The 13,016-nt window shown below is 44.4% G+C and overlaps 1 protein-coding gene across 1 annotated transcript; it reads right to left on the reverse strand.

Annotated features, from left to right (window-relative positions):
- Nucleotides 1-2,818: 2,818 nt before the first annotated feature.
- Nucleotides 2,819-3,568, reverse strand: LOC133930181 (uncharacterized). Its single transcript, XM_062376860.1, has one exon. The coding sequence runs from the start codon at nt 3,566-3,568 to the stop codon at nt 2,819-2,821; it is 750 nt and encodes a 249-aa protein (XP_062232844.1).
- Between the last annotated feature and the right edge of the window lie 9,448 nt (nt 3,569-13,016).

The following is a 13,016-nucleotide window of genomic DNA, read 5'->3' on the forward strand; positions in this document are numbered from 1 at the left end:
TATCATTTCACTGTCGGCGATCATATTAAGCCGGCAGTGAAAGTCCCACCTATAAAATGGCTCGACGCCCTGCGCCCTTTGACACTTAGAATTTTTTTTTCCTTTCCCTATGCCCTCCGCCAAAACATCTCCTGACATAGAGGAGCCCACGCCACAGGAGGACCATGGGCCCGCACTGATGAGCTCGTGCTCGCTGTCCTTGTCCTCCTCGACGTCGTCGTCCTCCTCCCCAGAGCCATCATCATCCTCCTCCCCGGTGCCATTCCTATCCTCCTCGATGCCCAGCCCGCGCACCCCGCCGCCAGACCCTTGCCGTCTTGTAGGTACGAGCCGTTCTGAGCTGTAATTATGTGCTGCATTTGACCGATTTGACATCCGAGGGGGTTCCAGTGGTGATTGTTGTGGTAACTGGTCGATCATGAGGACAACATTAGCTTGGAATGTTGGATTAGAGGAGGAGAGGAGAGGGGGTTCCAGTGGTGATTATTGGGGTAACTGAATCATCTTTCTTATTTTCAAGTTTGTTGATGTACTATGAAATGGTATAGCATCGGTACATCATTGGTATATTCTAAGAGAGAAATAATGTGTGGATATTGCCAGCTAGATAGAGAGATTAGTTTATTTAGTTGTAAAGAGAGTTCATGTGTCTAATAGAATCAATCACATAACAATATAAATCGATATTGCAATGTAATTACACATCCATATCACTAATGCAATGTATTGGTTGATATCAAAAGAGAGTTCAGCATATATGGATATAGTCAACCTAAAAGAATGTGTTTTTAATATAGACTCCTGATTGTCTATATTGTTTTATGTTTTTCAATATGTGGAATATACACACGACTTGTTAGTTTCATGTTCTTCAGTAGTAAATGGTTTTAGCTATGCTGACACTATGTTTGATTAGGCTGTGGATAGGGTGTAGTTTTTTCAAGGTTATTTTAGAATTAGAATTTCTGGCTCATGAATTTTGTATGTATAATTTTTGTTTCGCAGTGGTAATACTATATGCTGTCATAGTACGTAGATTTTGATGATTTATTTTCTAATAAATTGATCTTTTCTATATTTTTTAATGTAATAACACTTTGATGCCATTTCGAGCTGAGAATATTGGGTCATGTATAAGGGTGATTATGATCTTACTGCTATATCCTATTCTATGGATTTTTTTTAGCTTCTGTTGTTCATTATTAGCTGAGCAAATGATGAAAGAAGATAATTATTTTCGTAGTTTGATACAAATGTTGTTAGGTTTCCATATTTTATATTAATATTAAGTTATTATACACCGTTTTCAGTTAAATGCTCTCTACAGAGAAGCAAATATTTTTTTGAAATACAATAAAATAGCGGCGATGATGATATAGCTCGATGCCGTATTTCTTTATTAATTCTAGGACTTTAATACTGATTACTTATTCGAAGAGAAAACATTCTTCTTAATTCAGTATTTTTTGTCAACCCTGCTAGTTCAGAGAGCAGCTTCTCTCGAGATGAACGGAACGTCCTATCTAAGGTTGATCTCAACCATTTTGTTTTAGGTTGGGCTAAAAGATCCACTTCGACGGCAATCGAAAAGAGGATCATGGTTCAGGCAGATCGGCGTCAGACCAAAGCCCCGGTGTCGCAGGCGACGACGACGGTTTTGCCGGCACCTGCGTGTCCGCGATCATCGCCTAGACCATGCATCCTTACAGCTCTTCTCTTCCTCTCCTCGCTCTCTCCTGCACAGTGACAGGATCCTCTGGCTCGTCCACCGGAGAGATCATGCGCCGAAGCCGAGCCACCGGCGCGATGGTCAAGTGCCGTGACCTCATCGCCTCATGCGTACAGGCAGATGGCCACGAGGGCAGAGAGTTAGCTTACGCCAAACTGCAGATAAGGTATGCAGGGTCCTGTGGTGATGTCCATCTTTTTTATGATTTTTTTTTTCTGCTCTGGTGATGGCTACAGCTCAAAACACATGACCTGCAATTTAAGATGTTATATGAGTCATTCATATAAACTTATTATGTTCTTGCAGTTGACGATGTGACTTCCCTTTTGCAGTATGTATTTTCGTTAAGTGCTTTGAGAAACGCGACTTCTTCGTACATGATAACACCAAAAATGAATATCTTCAAAGATCCAAATAAAACTGCTGTTGCATAAATTCTAGCATCCAACATTTGAACAAGAAAAGCGATCGAAACTTGACGTGCGGCAGAGCTACGCACTCGCGGAGCAGCCTGCAGTCTTGTCCACGCCTCCAGCTAGGAATCCAAAAAATCAGTGGTCGAGCACGGCCCCTGCCCCGCACGCTCTGCAGAAAAAAAGAGTCCTGCGGGTGCCGCTCGCCGGGCGGCTGCTGCAGCCAGGACGATCCAATCTCGCATCAGTCCCCCCACCCCAAAAAAAGAACACCGAGGAAGAGGATGTACTTGAGATTTCATTAAGAAGATACATATCTCGAATCTGACCGACTCAGTAAGATCGTCTTTGACAAACCGTTAGCACCGTGAGGAGTTGCAATCAGGCATCCGTTGCGGACGGATCAAAACTCGGATAGCGTACTGCACTACACCTGCACGACTGCACCCCGCGCGCGTGAAACCGAGCAAAAATGACGAGAAAAACGCAGAACCAGAGAGCGCCGTCCAAAGTAGAGCTGGGACTTGGGCCGGGTCGGGCCAGCCCGGCCCGGCCCCTTCGGGCCTCGGGCCCTTCGGGCTGTGCCAGGAAGGCCCAAGGTTCTGTTCGTGCCGGGTCGGGCTGGCCCGAGTCACCTCCAGCTAGGCCCAGGTCCAGCCCAATGGCACGACGGGCCTCATCGTGCCGGGCTGGTACGGGCCCGGCACGGGAGCTCGCGCGTTTGCTGTGTGTGTGCCTCGTCAGGAGTCTCCGGAGGTGACGACGACGTGCCCGACGTGGCGCCAGCGGTGGAGGGCTCAGGTTCAGCGCCTCGCTCCAGTACCGCAGCAACATCTGCTACTGCTACGCGCTCTCCGGCGAACGACACGAAGCTGCGATGCAGAGCGGCGTCAGGCGCGCGCACGGCGGATGTGGCGGCGAAGTCGAGCGCGGACGACGCGGAGCCGCGGCGCGCGTGCTCAGAGGCCGTGGCGACGTCAGGCGCCTGCGCGGCGGCTGTGGCGGCGAAGTCGAGCGCGGACGACGCGGCGCGCGCTCGGGCTCGCCCCGGACTCGGAGCAGCGCACCAAGCTGCTCTTCGCGGTGGATGGGTGCCGCTGGTTCGTGCCGCCGCTGGCAAAGGGCTACTTCGGGAATCGGGAGGGGATGAGATTGAAGAGACGTTGGCACCGATGCATCCGCATGTGGGCGCGGGCGATGGCGTGGCGCGGCTGCGCGAGAGGGCGCTGGCACTGGCGCCGCGTGTCAGCGCGGTGGCGGGCGTGGCGTGGGACGGCTCGGGAGGGCGCTGGCGTTGGCGCCGCGTGTTGGCGCGAGCGCGGCCGCGCGGGAGGGCCCGGGCGCGAGCGTGGCGCGGGAACTTTTCACTTACCGTGCAGCTCACTTTCCGGCTTCCGCAGCAACTTTTTGGTACAAGTTGCAGCATGATTCACGGCACCAGCCGGATGTCATGACTCATGAGGACTTTTTTACTCTCAAAAGGAGAAATAACATGCAGAGTCACGTCACTGCATCAGCCACAATAAAAAAAATGTAAAAAATTAATATAATACATAAAATAGATGTATCAAATATTTTTGGAGGAAAAAAAGAGAAATTTTATTATAAAATAATACAATATGACTGCCTCGTTAAAAACCTTACACCCCAGTATGGAGTTCCTCCGGTAAGGAAAAGAGTACAGTATATCATTACACACATGATTTACTCATTACCATCTAAATCAAGATTCTCGAGGTCCGCTAATGCCCCCGCGATCTCCAGATCCTCAAGCTGATGTTGTGTGCCAGCGTTCGCCCTCTCCCAGTCTTTAAGACAGGTGATTGCCTCTACCATTTCAGGAGTGAGCGATGATCTCCGTTCTTCAATAATTCTCCCCACCATGCTGAATGTCGCTTCCGACGAGACGGTCGACACTGGAACTAGGAGAACGTCCCGTGCAAAGTGTGACAACACGGGGAAGAATCGCTCTTTATCTTTCCACCATGCAAGAAGGTTGACAGTATTGTTGTCCGCAAGCATTGGATCATGGGTGTAAAGATCTTGCTCAAGGTAGTGGTTAAGCTCTGCTATGGGATTCCAAGATAACCTAGTTGTCTGCTGAGATGTTGATGTGGATCCCTTGCCTTTGATCTTGTTCCATAAATTGGCCGCACTCGACTTGCTTGCTTTGTGTTGCTGTGTAGACTTCGAGACCAGGGGGCTACATCCAAATTTGCCCTGGTATAACTGGAAAACCCGAAATACTTCTTCTTTGACATAATTGTAGGCATCCGAGAAATCAAGGTTGAGCAAGTCACCTATTTCCTGCAAAGCAAGCTCCAAACCACCTAACTTTTTGCGCGGGTCAAATATAACAGCAAAACAATAGAGATGTGGGATAGCAGAGAAATATTTTAGATATTTATCTTTCATTTGTTCAACAATGGGAGCTAAAACATTGTCATCCTTATTTTCATTAAATGTGGATGCAATTCTCCAAAGCCACTCTATTACTAAGCAAGATGTAGGATAATAAACACCTGACAGTTGTACTGTTGCCTTGTAAAAGGGTTTTAGAAAAAGTCATAAACGTGTAGCAATGTACCAATCAGTTTCTGTAAGTAGTAAACCAGCATTTTGAGCATTTACGAAAACAGTAATAATTCCCTCGTAACCTTTCACTTGCTTCAACATAGTATATGTTGAATTCCAGCGCACTTTCATGTCAAGTCCGAATTTCCTTGGCTTTTTACCTTGAGCCTTGCAGTAGTCCTTGAAACTACTAAACATTGTAGGCGAACTAGAGATGAGACGGATGGCACCACGAATATTGTTCAAATATCTACTTACCATTGTCATACCTGCCTGCACCATGATATTGATGATACGACACATACATCTTTGGTGGAGAACATACCCACCAATGTAGCTCTGTATGTCCTTGAAACTACTAAACATTGTAGGCGAACTAGAGATGAGACGGATGGCACCACGAATATTGTTCAAATATCTACTTACCATTGTCATACCTGCCTGCACCATGATATTGATGATATGACACATACATCTTTGGTGGAGAACATACCCACCAATGTAGCTCTGTATGTGAGGTTCTAGGTCCTCCATTGCTTTTGAGTTGGCTGATGCATTATCTAAAGTTATAGAAATAATCCTATTTTCTATTTTAAATTCCTTAACAACCTCTAGCACACGTGCGGCAATGGCTTCTCCAGTATGTGACTCATCGATGATTCTAAACCCTATTACTCTTTTATTTAGGGTATAGTTGTTGTCTACATAATGTGCTACAACGCTAAGATATGATGTTCTTTGGTGTGATGACGTCCAAATATCAGATGTTAAAGCAAATGAGTAGGTCACGTTATGGAAGTTTTGCTTCAAAGCGTCTAATTGACTATGAAATAATTTTAAAATGTCATTCTTAGTAGTTTTTCTAGAGACATGTTGATATTGTGGACAAAAACCATGTTGGATCATTCTCTCAAAAGTAAGGCTTTCCCCCATTCTAATCGGTAGATCCTCAGAAACTATATATTTAGCAATTTCTTGACGAGCTACTGAAGGATCAAATATCCATGTGCTTACCGAACCGTCAGGCGCGAAGGTAAGTTGTGTCTGTATAGGTTGCCCGGCTATCCGCGCAGCTGCAGCAATCTTCTCCCAACACCATTTCCAATGTCGATTCAAATGTCCGGTACCTACTGCTGTAGACGCAGATAATTCTCTATTACAATAATTGCAAATTGCGATATATACCTTTATACCACCCCGTATTTCCTCAACCAACTTCATGTGCTTCCACGCTTCTGACCGCCGTCCGGTTGAGGTGGATGTGTTACCAACAGAGGCATGATTCACATCCTCAGGCTCTATCGGATTTGCGTCGGTATGGTCATCCTCGTACCCCTCGAGACCGTCCATGTGACGGTCGTCCATGCCGTAATCTCCCATGCTCGGGGACAATTGGCGAGGGTCGAGAGCTGGAGGAGGGCTAACGGAGCGTTGGGAGGCTCTGGAGCGCTTGCTCCGAATAACACATGACTTTGAACGAGGTAGCATGATTGTTTGTTGTGTTTGATGACTTGGTGTGATAGAAAAATATAGAACAGACTGAAAGATTAAATAGAAGTAGAGAAGTAGCCATTTGCTCTTAGTCGTTGCTTGTTTACTCTTGCCCGTTGCTTTTTTTCGCTTTGTGAGTTTGTGTCACTGGATGAGTGACAGCGTAAAGCGAAAGTCGATGAGTCATTCGATTGTGTCACTCAATAAGTCACGAGTGTGTGTGCAATACACTCTATGAGTCACGGGCTCACGACGTAAAGCTAAAGTTCATTCTAATTTCTTCACTTCAATTGATGCGATGGCCATTGCCCAACGATAAGCGCCACGCCGAGCCCTGCTCACCCCATCCTGCACAGTGTCACCCCTTCCTGTACACTGTCCTTCTCGTCTCACCGGCTCCGGCATCGAGGGCATGAGGCAACCTCACTGAACCAAGGCATAGTGTACTGGACACTTGTACTGCGGGTCTGCGGCAGTACAACATCTGCAAAGGATTAAAAAACAGAGCACTGTAACAAGTCCATGTGATCGAATGAATGCCATGGCGACTAGAGTAATCACCGTGCTACCTAACAACAGCTCAACAAGTGTACAAAACAATTTTATTTCATAAAAAAAAGAGCCAGAAAAATGAACAAAAATAGCGTGATATTTTCTTACCCCAACCAAAAGTCCACAACCACCTGTCCACCACCACCTTCACTGATAACAGGCATCCAGGCTCCAGCTATCATTCATACGGTACCATCGCATCTCTGTGCTGCACAGCACCGCCGCCTCTGTAACCACGGTGCCCAGCCTCCTCCAAGCTTGCCCTGTCGCCTGAAGCTCGGAGGAGCTTCGTCTATTTCTCCTCCACCAGTTCCCTCTCTCCACCACCGAAGCCCCCGCCGGAGTTAAGCTTCCTTCGCCCTTCTTCCTCCTCTGCGACCGAGCGCCGTCGCCGGATTCGACGTGACCGAGCTCAAACCCGATGCGCCGCTGCAGGTTCCGTCGCGCCCCATGGTCGGATCTGCTCCTGCAGCCTAGGCGCGTTGCCGTTCCCCATCCTCGGCCTGCAGCCCTGCTGCCGACCTGCCGTCGTGAGGACGCCATGGCCGCCATGGAGCTGGAGCCGAACTTCATCTTCTTCGCGGCTGGTGACCACACTGCACGAAGCCACTGCATGTTTCCGCGACCAAATCAGATGGATTCTCCACGCCACGCTGATGCTCCTGGTACCCTTGCCAACCGCAGCCACGCCGCCGTCTCTCCGCCGGCGAGCTCGCGAACTACTGGGCCACCGTGCCATTTTCGTGCCTCGGGTCATTTTCGTGCCGGACCGGCCCAGGCACGGCCCATTTTTCATGCTGGGCCGGACCGCCCATCGTGCCTTGTATCAAGGCCCGATCCGGCCCATAAATCGTGACAGGCCGGCCCAGCCCGTCTGTGCTCGGACCGTGCTGTGCTTGGGCCAAGCCGGGCCGTGCCGTGCTTGGGCCGGCCCAAAAAATACGGCCCAAAGTCTCAGCTCTAGTCCAAAGTATCCACTGCTGCGTCCACGAGGACTTGAACAGTTGGACTCAAAATGTGTGAACAATCCGATGGATTCGTTCAGACCTGAGATGATCGACCTCAATGCAGTAGGCGTTAGCCGTACTTGCATGCGCCTGAAGTTGAACGCAAGGTCGCCGGATACGTAGGTGAATTGAAGCCGCAGGTTGTATGCATAGGCACGTGGTCCGATCAGTCCTGAGTCGTCGTCCCGCGTGGCGTCGCACCGGCCACCGTGGGAGAGCATGGGAATGCGGCGGGCGAATGGTGGTCGATTGGCCCCTATCCATTCCAAGAAAAACAGGCCCGCATTCAGTAGATGATGATGACATGACATGACAGTCAACACACCAAACTATAATCGTGCACCTTCTGTTGAGGACGACCGGAACCTTTCTCTCGTGTGTTTGACCCTACGGCCAAAAAATTATCTTTGCTCATGCATGCTGGATGGGACGCTGCTAATTCCTGTGCGCGCCCGCTTCCGACATCCCTTCTTTCTTTTTTTAAGGGAAAACTATCCAGATCATCTCTTTAACTTTGATCTAATCTTTAATTTTTACTCTCAACTATGAAACTAAATATTTTATCTTAAACTTTACCATGCGATTTAAAATTTACCATAAACTATAAAAACAGATATATTTCATCATTAACTTTACAATACTATTAAAATAACATCCTAGCCGATTTTGAAAAGTGTTTTTACCTATGTGGCAAGTCTGCATCAACAGTTAAACTATGCGAACTGACATGTCACTTAATCTTATTTTTTATTCTTCTTTTTTTAAGTGGTTTTGCTATGTATTGATTCGGTCATATTGTTTCATCATCATTTGATGTCTAGCTAAGCTAACACGAGTTGCTGCAAGGGTCTGTGTTACATGTCACTTAATCTAGTTTTTATTCTTTTTTTCAAGTGGTTCTGTCATGTATTGACTCGATCATATTGCTTCATCATCATTCGACGTCTCGCTGAGCTAACACGGGCTACCACCACAGTCTATGCTACATATCATTTAATCTTATTTTTATTTTTTTCCAAGTGATTTTGCGATATATTGACTCCGTCATGTTATTTCATCATCGTTCGACGTCTAGCTAAGTTAACACGGGTTGTCGTCGGGATCTGTGCTGCCATGTCTCTACGAGGTGGATGGTGAACTGGACCAAATCAGCCATGGTAGCATGCCCTTCGACAAAAACATTCATACATACCCACCACGTATGCAAAACCACCTTCCAAAACCGGTTAAGGTGTTTGAGTGGTATTTTAAAGTTTATGATGAAATATATCTGATTTTATAGTTTGGGATGAAATTTGAGTGGTACGATAAAGTTCAGGATGAAATATATCTAGTTTCATAATTTATTTTAAAATTTGAGTGATATTATAAAGTTCAGAGTGAAATATATCTGATTTAATAGTTCAAGACAAAATTTAAAGATCAGATTAAAGTTTAAAGAGTGATCTATAGTTTTCCCTTTTAGAAAAAGTTTAGCTCAAACTTTTAAGAAAAAAATTTAGCTCAAAATTTTTGAGAAAAAAAGACGAGAAAAAAGTTTTTAAAAAATTATAAGAAAGTTTTGTATCAGAATATTGGTGGGATCTGTGGGCCGTCTGGCTCCTACGCGTAACCTGAACGGTTAGCTCGCTCCCACGAAACAGGATTTTCGTGTTGGATGGCTGCTGTGTACTGCTACTGTAAGCTGATGCGTACATACACACTGAGCCTACTTGGCTAGCTGTAGGAACAACCTGCCGTAGCGTTTCCTGATATTGCAATCGTTTTTTCTCTTACAAAACGGACCTGTTATTGCTATTACTCCTTCTAATCATAAGTATATATGGTTTTAGATTCTTTCACTGTTCGATAAATCTACATAATTCCACCATTTCTAGGCAACTTTTTCCCACATATTCCAATCTTACCCTTCCTAGCTAGATTCTATCATTAATAGACTTTCTTTCCCATGTCCCATATCCCCGCGCTTCATGCAAAGAGAGAGGTTGTGTTCTTTTGATAATATTAAATGTGCACTTTAGATGGGATTAACAAAGGGCAAGATGGTCATTTCACCTAGCTCCTTAAGTTGTTGTGCCTAACTTTAAAATGTGGTATATTTTCTGTATTTAGAAATAGTAGACGTATTTCTTTTGAGTTCAATCTTTAAGTTAAATTTTAATTAAGATTTTCTCATAAAATATATCATTTATAGCCTACACAATTTATATAATATGAAATCATTTTAAATTATGAATCTAGTTATATAATTTTTATATCTCAGATTTAATTTAATTAAATATTAGTTAAAGTATATAAAATTTAATTTTTTAAGAAAATAAGTCTATTATTTATGTATGGAGAGGGTAGTTGTGATGGGCAGGAGTAAGTAAACAATAGTGTAATGCTATAGGCGTCACGACAGACCATAAATGGTCCAATTCCAGACTTTTTCTTTTTAAAAAAAAAAGGAGTCGGAACTGCGAAGTGACCGACTATGAGCATTGAGAAGACAGGGACAGGTAGCCAGCCCACGGAGGATGGTGAGAACGAACGGAAAATGATAGCAGCGCGAGCGGGCCAGCAAATGGCCCACATCGAGAAGGCGGGCCCACTGGACTGGAGAGAGGCGTACGCGTGCACTCTTCGATAGCGTGAGGCCGACTCCAACAAAGACTTCAAAACTCTTGCCGCATCCCTGTGCATGTACGGAATACTGTTTTTTTCTTCCTGCGCCAACTTCAACAGAGACTTCAAATATTTTTTGCCTTGCGCTACAAGGATGAAGGCTCTGGCAGATAGCGGCATTTTTGTAGCGCGCGGACGGCAGCCTCCATCACTGTTCCGTGTGTATGCATGTGGGTCCGAGGAAAGAAGGAGAGAAATAGAATATAGGAAATAGGGTGTCTGTTGGAGATAAAAAAAAATAAGAGACTGTAATAGTGATAAGAGAGGCTGTAATAGTATTATAGGGTGTGAATTTTTAGAATTTTTGTTGGAGATAGCCTAACGCGTCACCTCACCGTCTAGGATGTCAATAGGGATCTAATCTCCAATTCTCCGAAAGGAATTCTTCTATTAAAAGATAAAAATAAAAAGATTTTATTCCTATAAACTTATATAGGGACGAAAATAGAAAGTCACTCTCCGTCTCCCGTCTCGGTTATATATTTGATATTATATATATATATATATATATATATATATATATATATATATATATATATATACTTCTTAATATATAAATACACAAATATTATATTACATAGAGTAAATAATAAATTATTTTTATTCTTTTTTATTTAGCCTACATTATTTAATTAATTTAGTATTAATTACGCTCGTATGTATCAATAAATTACTTATTTATACTTATATATATTATTAATATATAAAAATAATTTAATATAATTTAATTTTATATCTTCACTGAAGATCCGATCCTAAAAAAAATTTCGTAGAAATGAGAATGATAGAAATCATCTTTTAATAACTAAATAGAAACGTGAATAGAGAAGCATTTTCCGATGGGAATTAACCCGTTGCGATCCCTGCACGTGCGGGGCCCGACGGGCGTCTCGTGGTCGTGGCTTGGATGGGGTCATGGGCTCACCCAACGTGATCGCCCGCGGACAAGGTGGCCTTTCCCTCTCCTCCTATCGTTAAGCACGGGTCAATTAAAGGCTAACAGCTTTGCTTTGTTTAATCACAGCTCAGGATTGGAGATTTTTTATATTTTTAAATCCGAAAATTACAAATATATGCAGCAGTTTTAAAATTTTGTAGTTCTATACTCATGCCGTCTGTTGGAATGACTATATTTCGTAGTTCTAACAGCTTTCATGACTATTTCAATACTGTTTTAATTTTGATAGTAATGCAACATTGTATTTTATTTTTAAAAACATGTAGCTTGGGTTTTTGTTGCCCTTCTAACAGATGACATGAGTATAAAGATACAAAATTTTAAAATAGACGTATATATTTACAATTTTCGGATTTTAAATTTAAAAATAGAAAAGTCCAAGATCAGCACTCACAATTCCTTTGAAAATCTTTTTTTAGGGCGACTCCTTCGAAAAGCTGGTGACTAATGGCTCGCATCAGATATGCACGATAAAGATGTCCAAATAGGCGGCCCGGTCCGGCACGGTACGGGCCCAGTCAGACACGACCCGTTTTGGGCACGGCCCGTTACAGCCCGTTAGCTAAACGGGTCGTGCCGTGCCAGCCCATGTGCCGTGGTTGCAGCCCAGGCACGGCCCGTTTAAGATCGGGCCGTGCCGTGCCGGCCCGTGGCACGATAGGCCCATTAATATTTTTCTAGCTTGGCGGCCCGTTAACACGTGAAAATCCGAAAAAACATTAAAAAAACCACCGAATGTAAGGATCAAACTCAAGATCTCATACATGTGAAGCAATGACTCTACCACCCTGTTAAGCATCTCTTTATGTATTAGGGATAAACAAATTATATAAAACCTTAGAAAAATAGAAAACTTAAATAAACCGTGCCGTGCTGGCCCAGCGTGCCGCGGCTCCGACCCAGGCACGGCCCGCCTAACCGTGCCGTGTCGACCCGGCCTATTTACTCTCGTGCCTTGCCGTGCCTGAGCCGAGCCATTTTTCCCGTGCCGCGGACTGGTCCGTTAGATCCAGCCCAATTAGCCATCTTTAATGCACGAGACATACCATTCCGGGACATATCAGATATGCACGAGACGAGATTTTGATTTCATCCTGACACGGCAGGGAGTTAATTCTTTGCATAACCGTTGCCTGCAAGGTGTATGGGATATACTCTGTATTCTGGTTCTGGAACTGCATTATATAAGACAAACTGTTACGCTGTCTACATGAGATCAAACATTAATGGAGCAGTAATAGAGTTGCTTAATCAGGTGTTGCAGATAATGCCTGTGAGCATAAAAGTTAAAACCAATGATCATGACACGCAGTCATCGTTCAATAAAAGCGTGCCAAAGTTTTGGGAATCATTTATATTATTCGCCATATAGATATGCTGTACATTTTGAATCTGAATCAGGAAGATCTGCCTAACTGTTCTCTCGTCCATATGGTATCAAACATTGAATTGGGATGTTATGGAATTCCTCGTTCTGGTTTGGCCAGATTTTGTTTTGCTTTTAAAAATAGGAATGTGCTTCAGCACAAAATAAATGATAGGTGTTGTCACTGTTATGGGTAAGGGGTGTCCTACGAATCGGGTCCCGCCGTCAGGTGTCAGTCCGCAGTAGATATTGACAAGAC

The sequence above is a fragment of the Phragmites australis genome, chromosome 1 (genome assembly GCF_958298935.1).
Source record: "Phragmites australis chromosome 1, lpPhrAust1.1, whole genome shotgun sequence".
Classification (NCBI taxonomy): Eukaryota; Viridiplantae; Streptophyta; class Magnoliopsida; order Poales; family Poaceae; genus Phragmites; species Phragmites australis.

Excerpts from the sequence above, each read along its gene's own strand:
- LOC133930181 (XM_062376860.1), bottom strand. The coding sequence starts at position 3,568 with ATGCTGCAACTTGTACCAAAAAGTTGCTGCGGAAGCCGGAAAGTGAGC.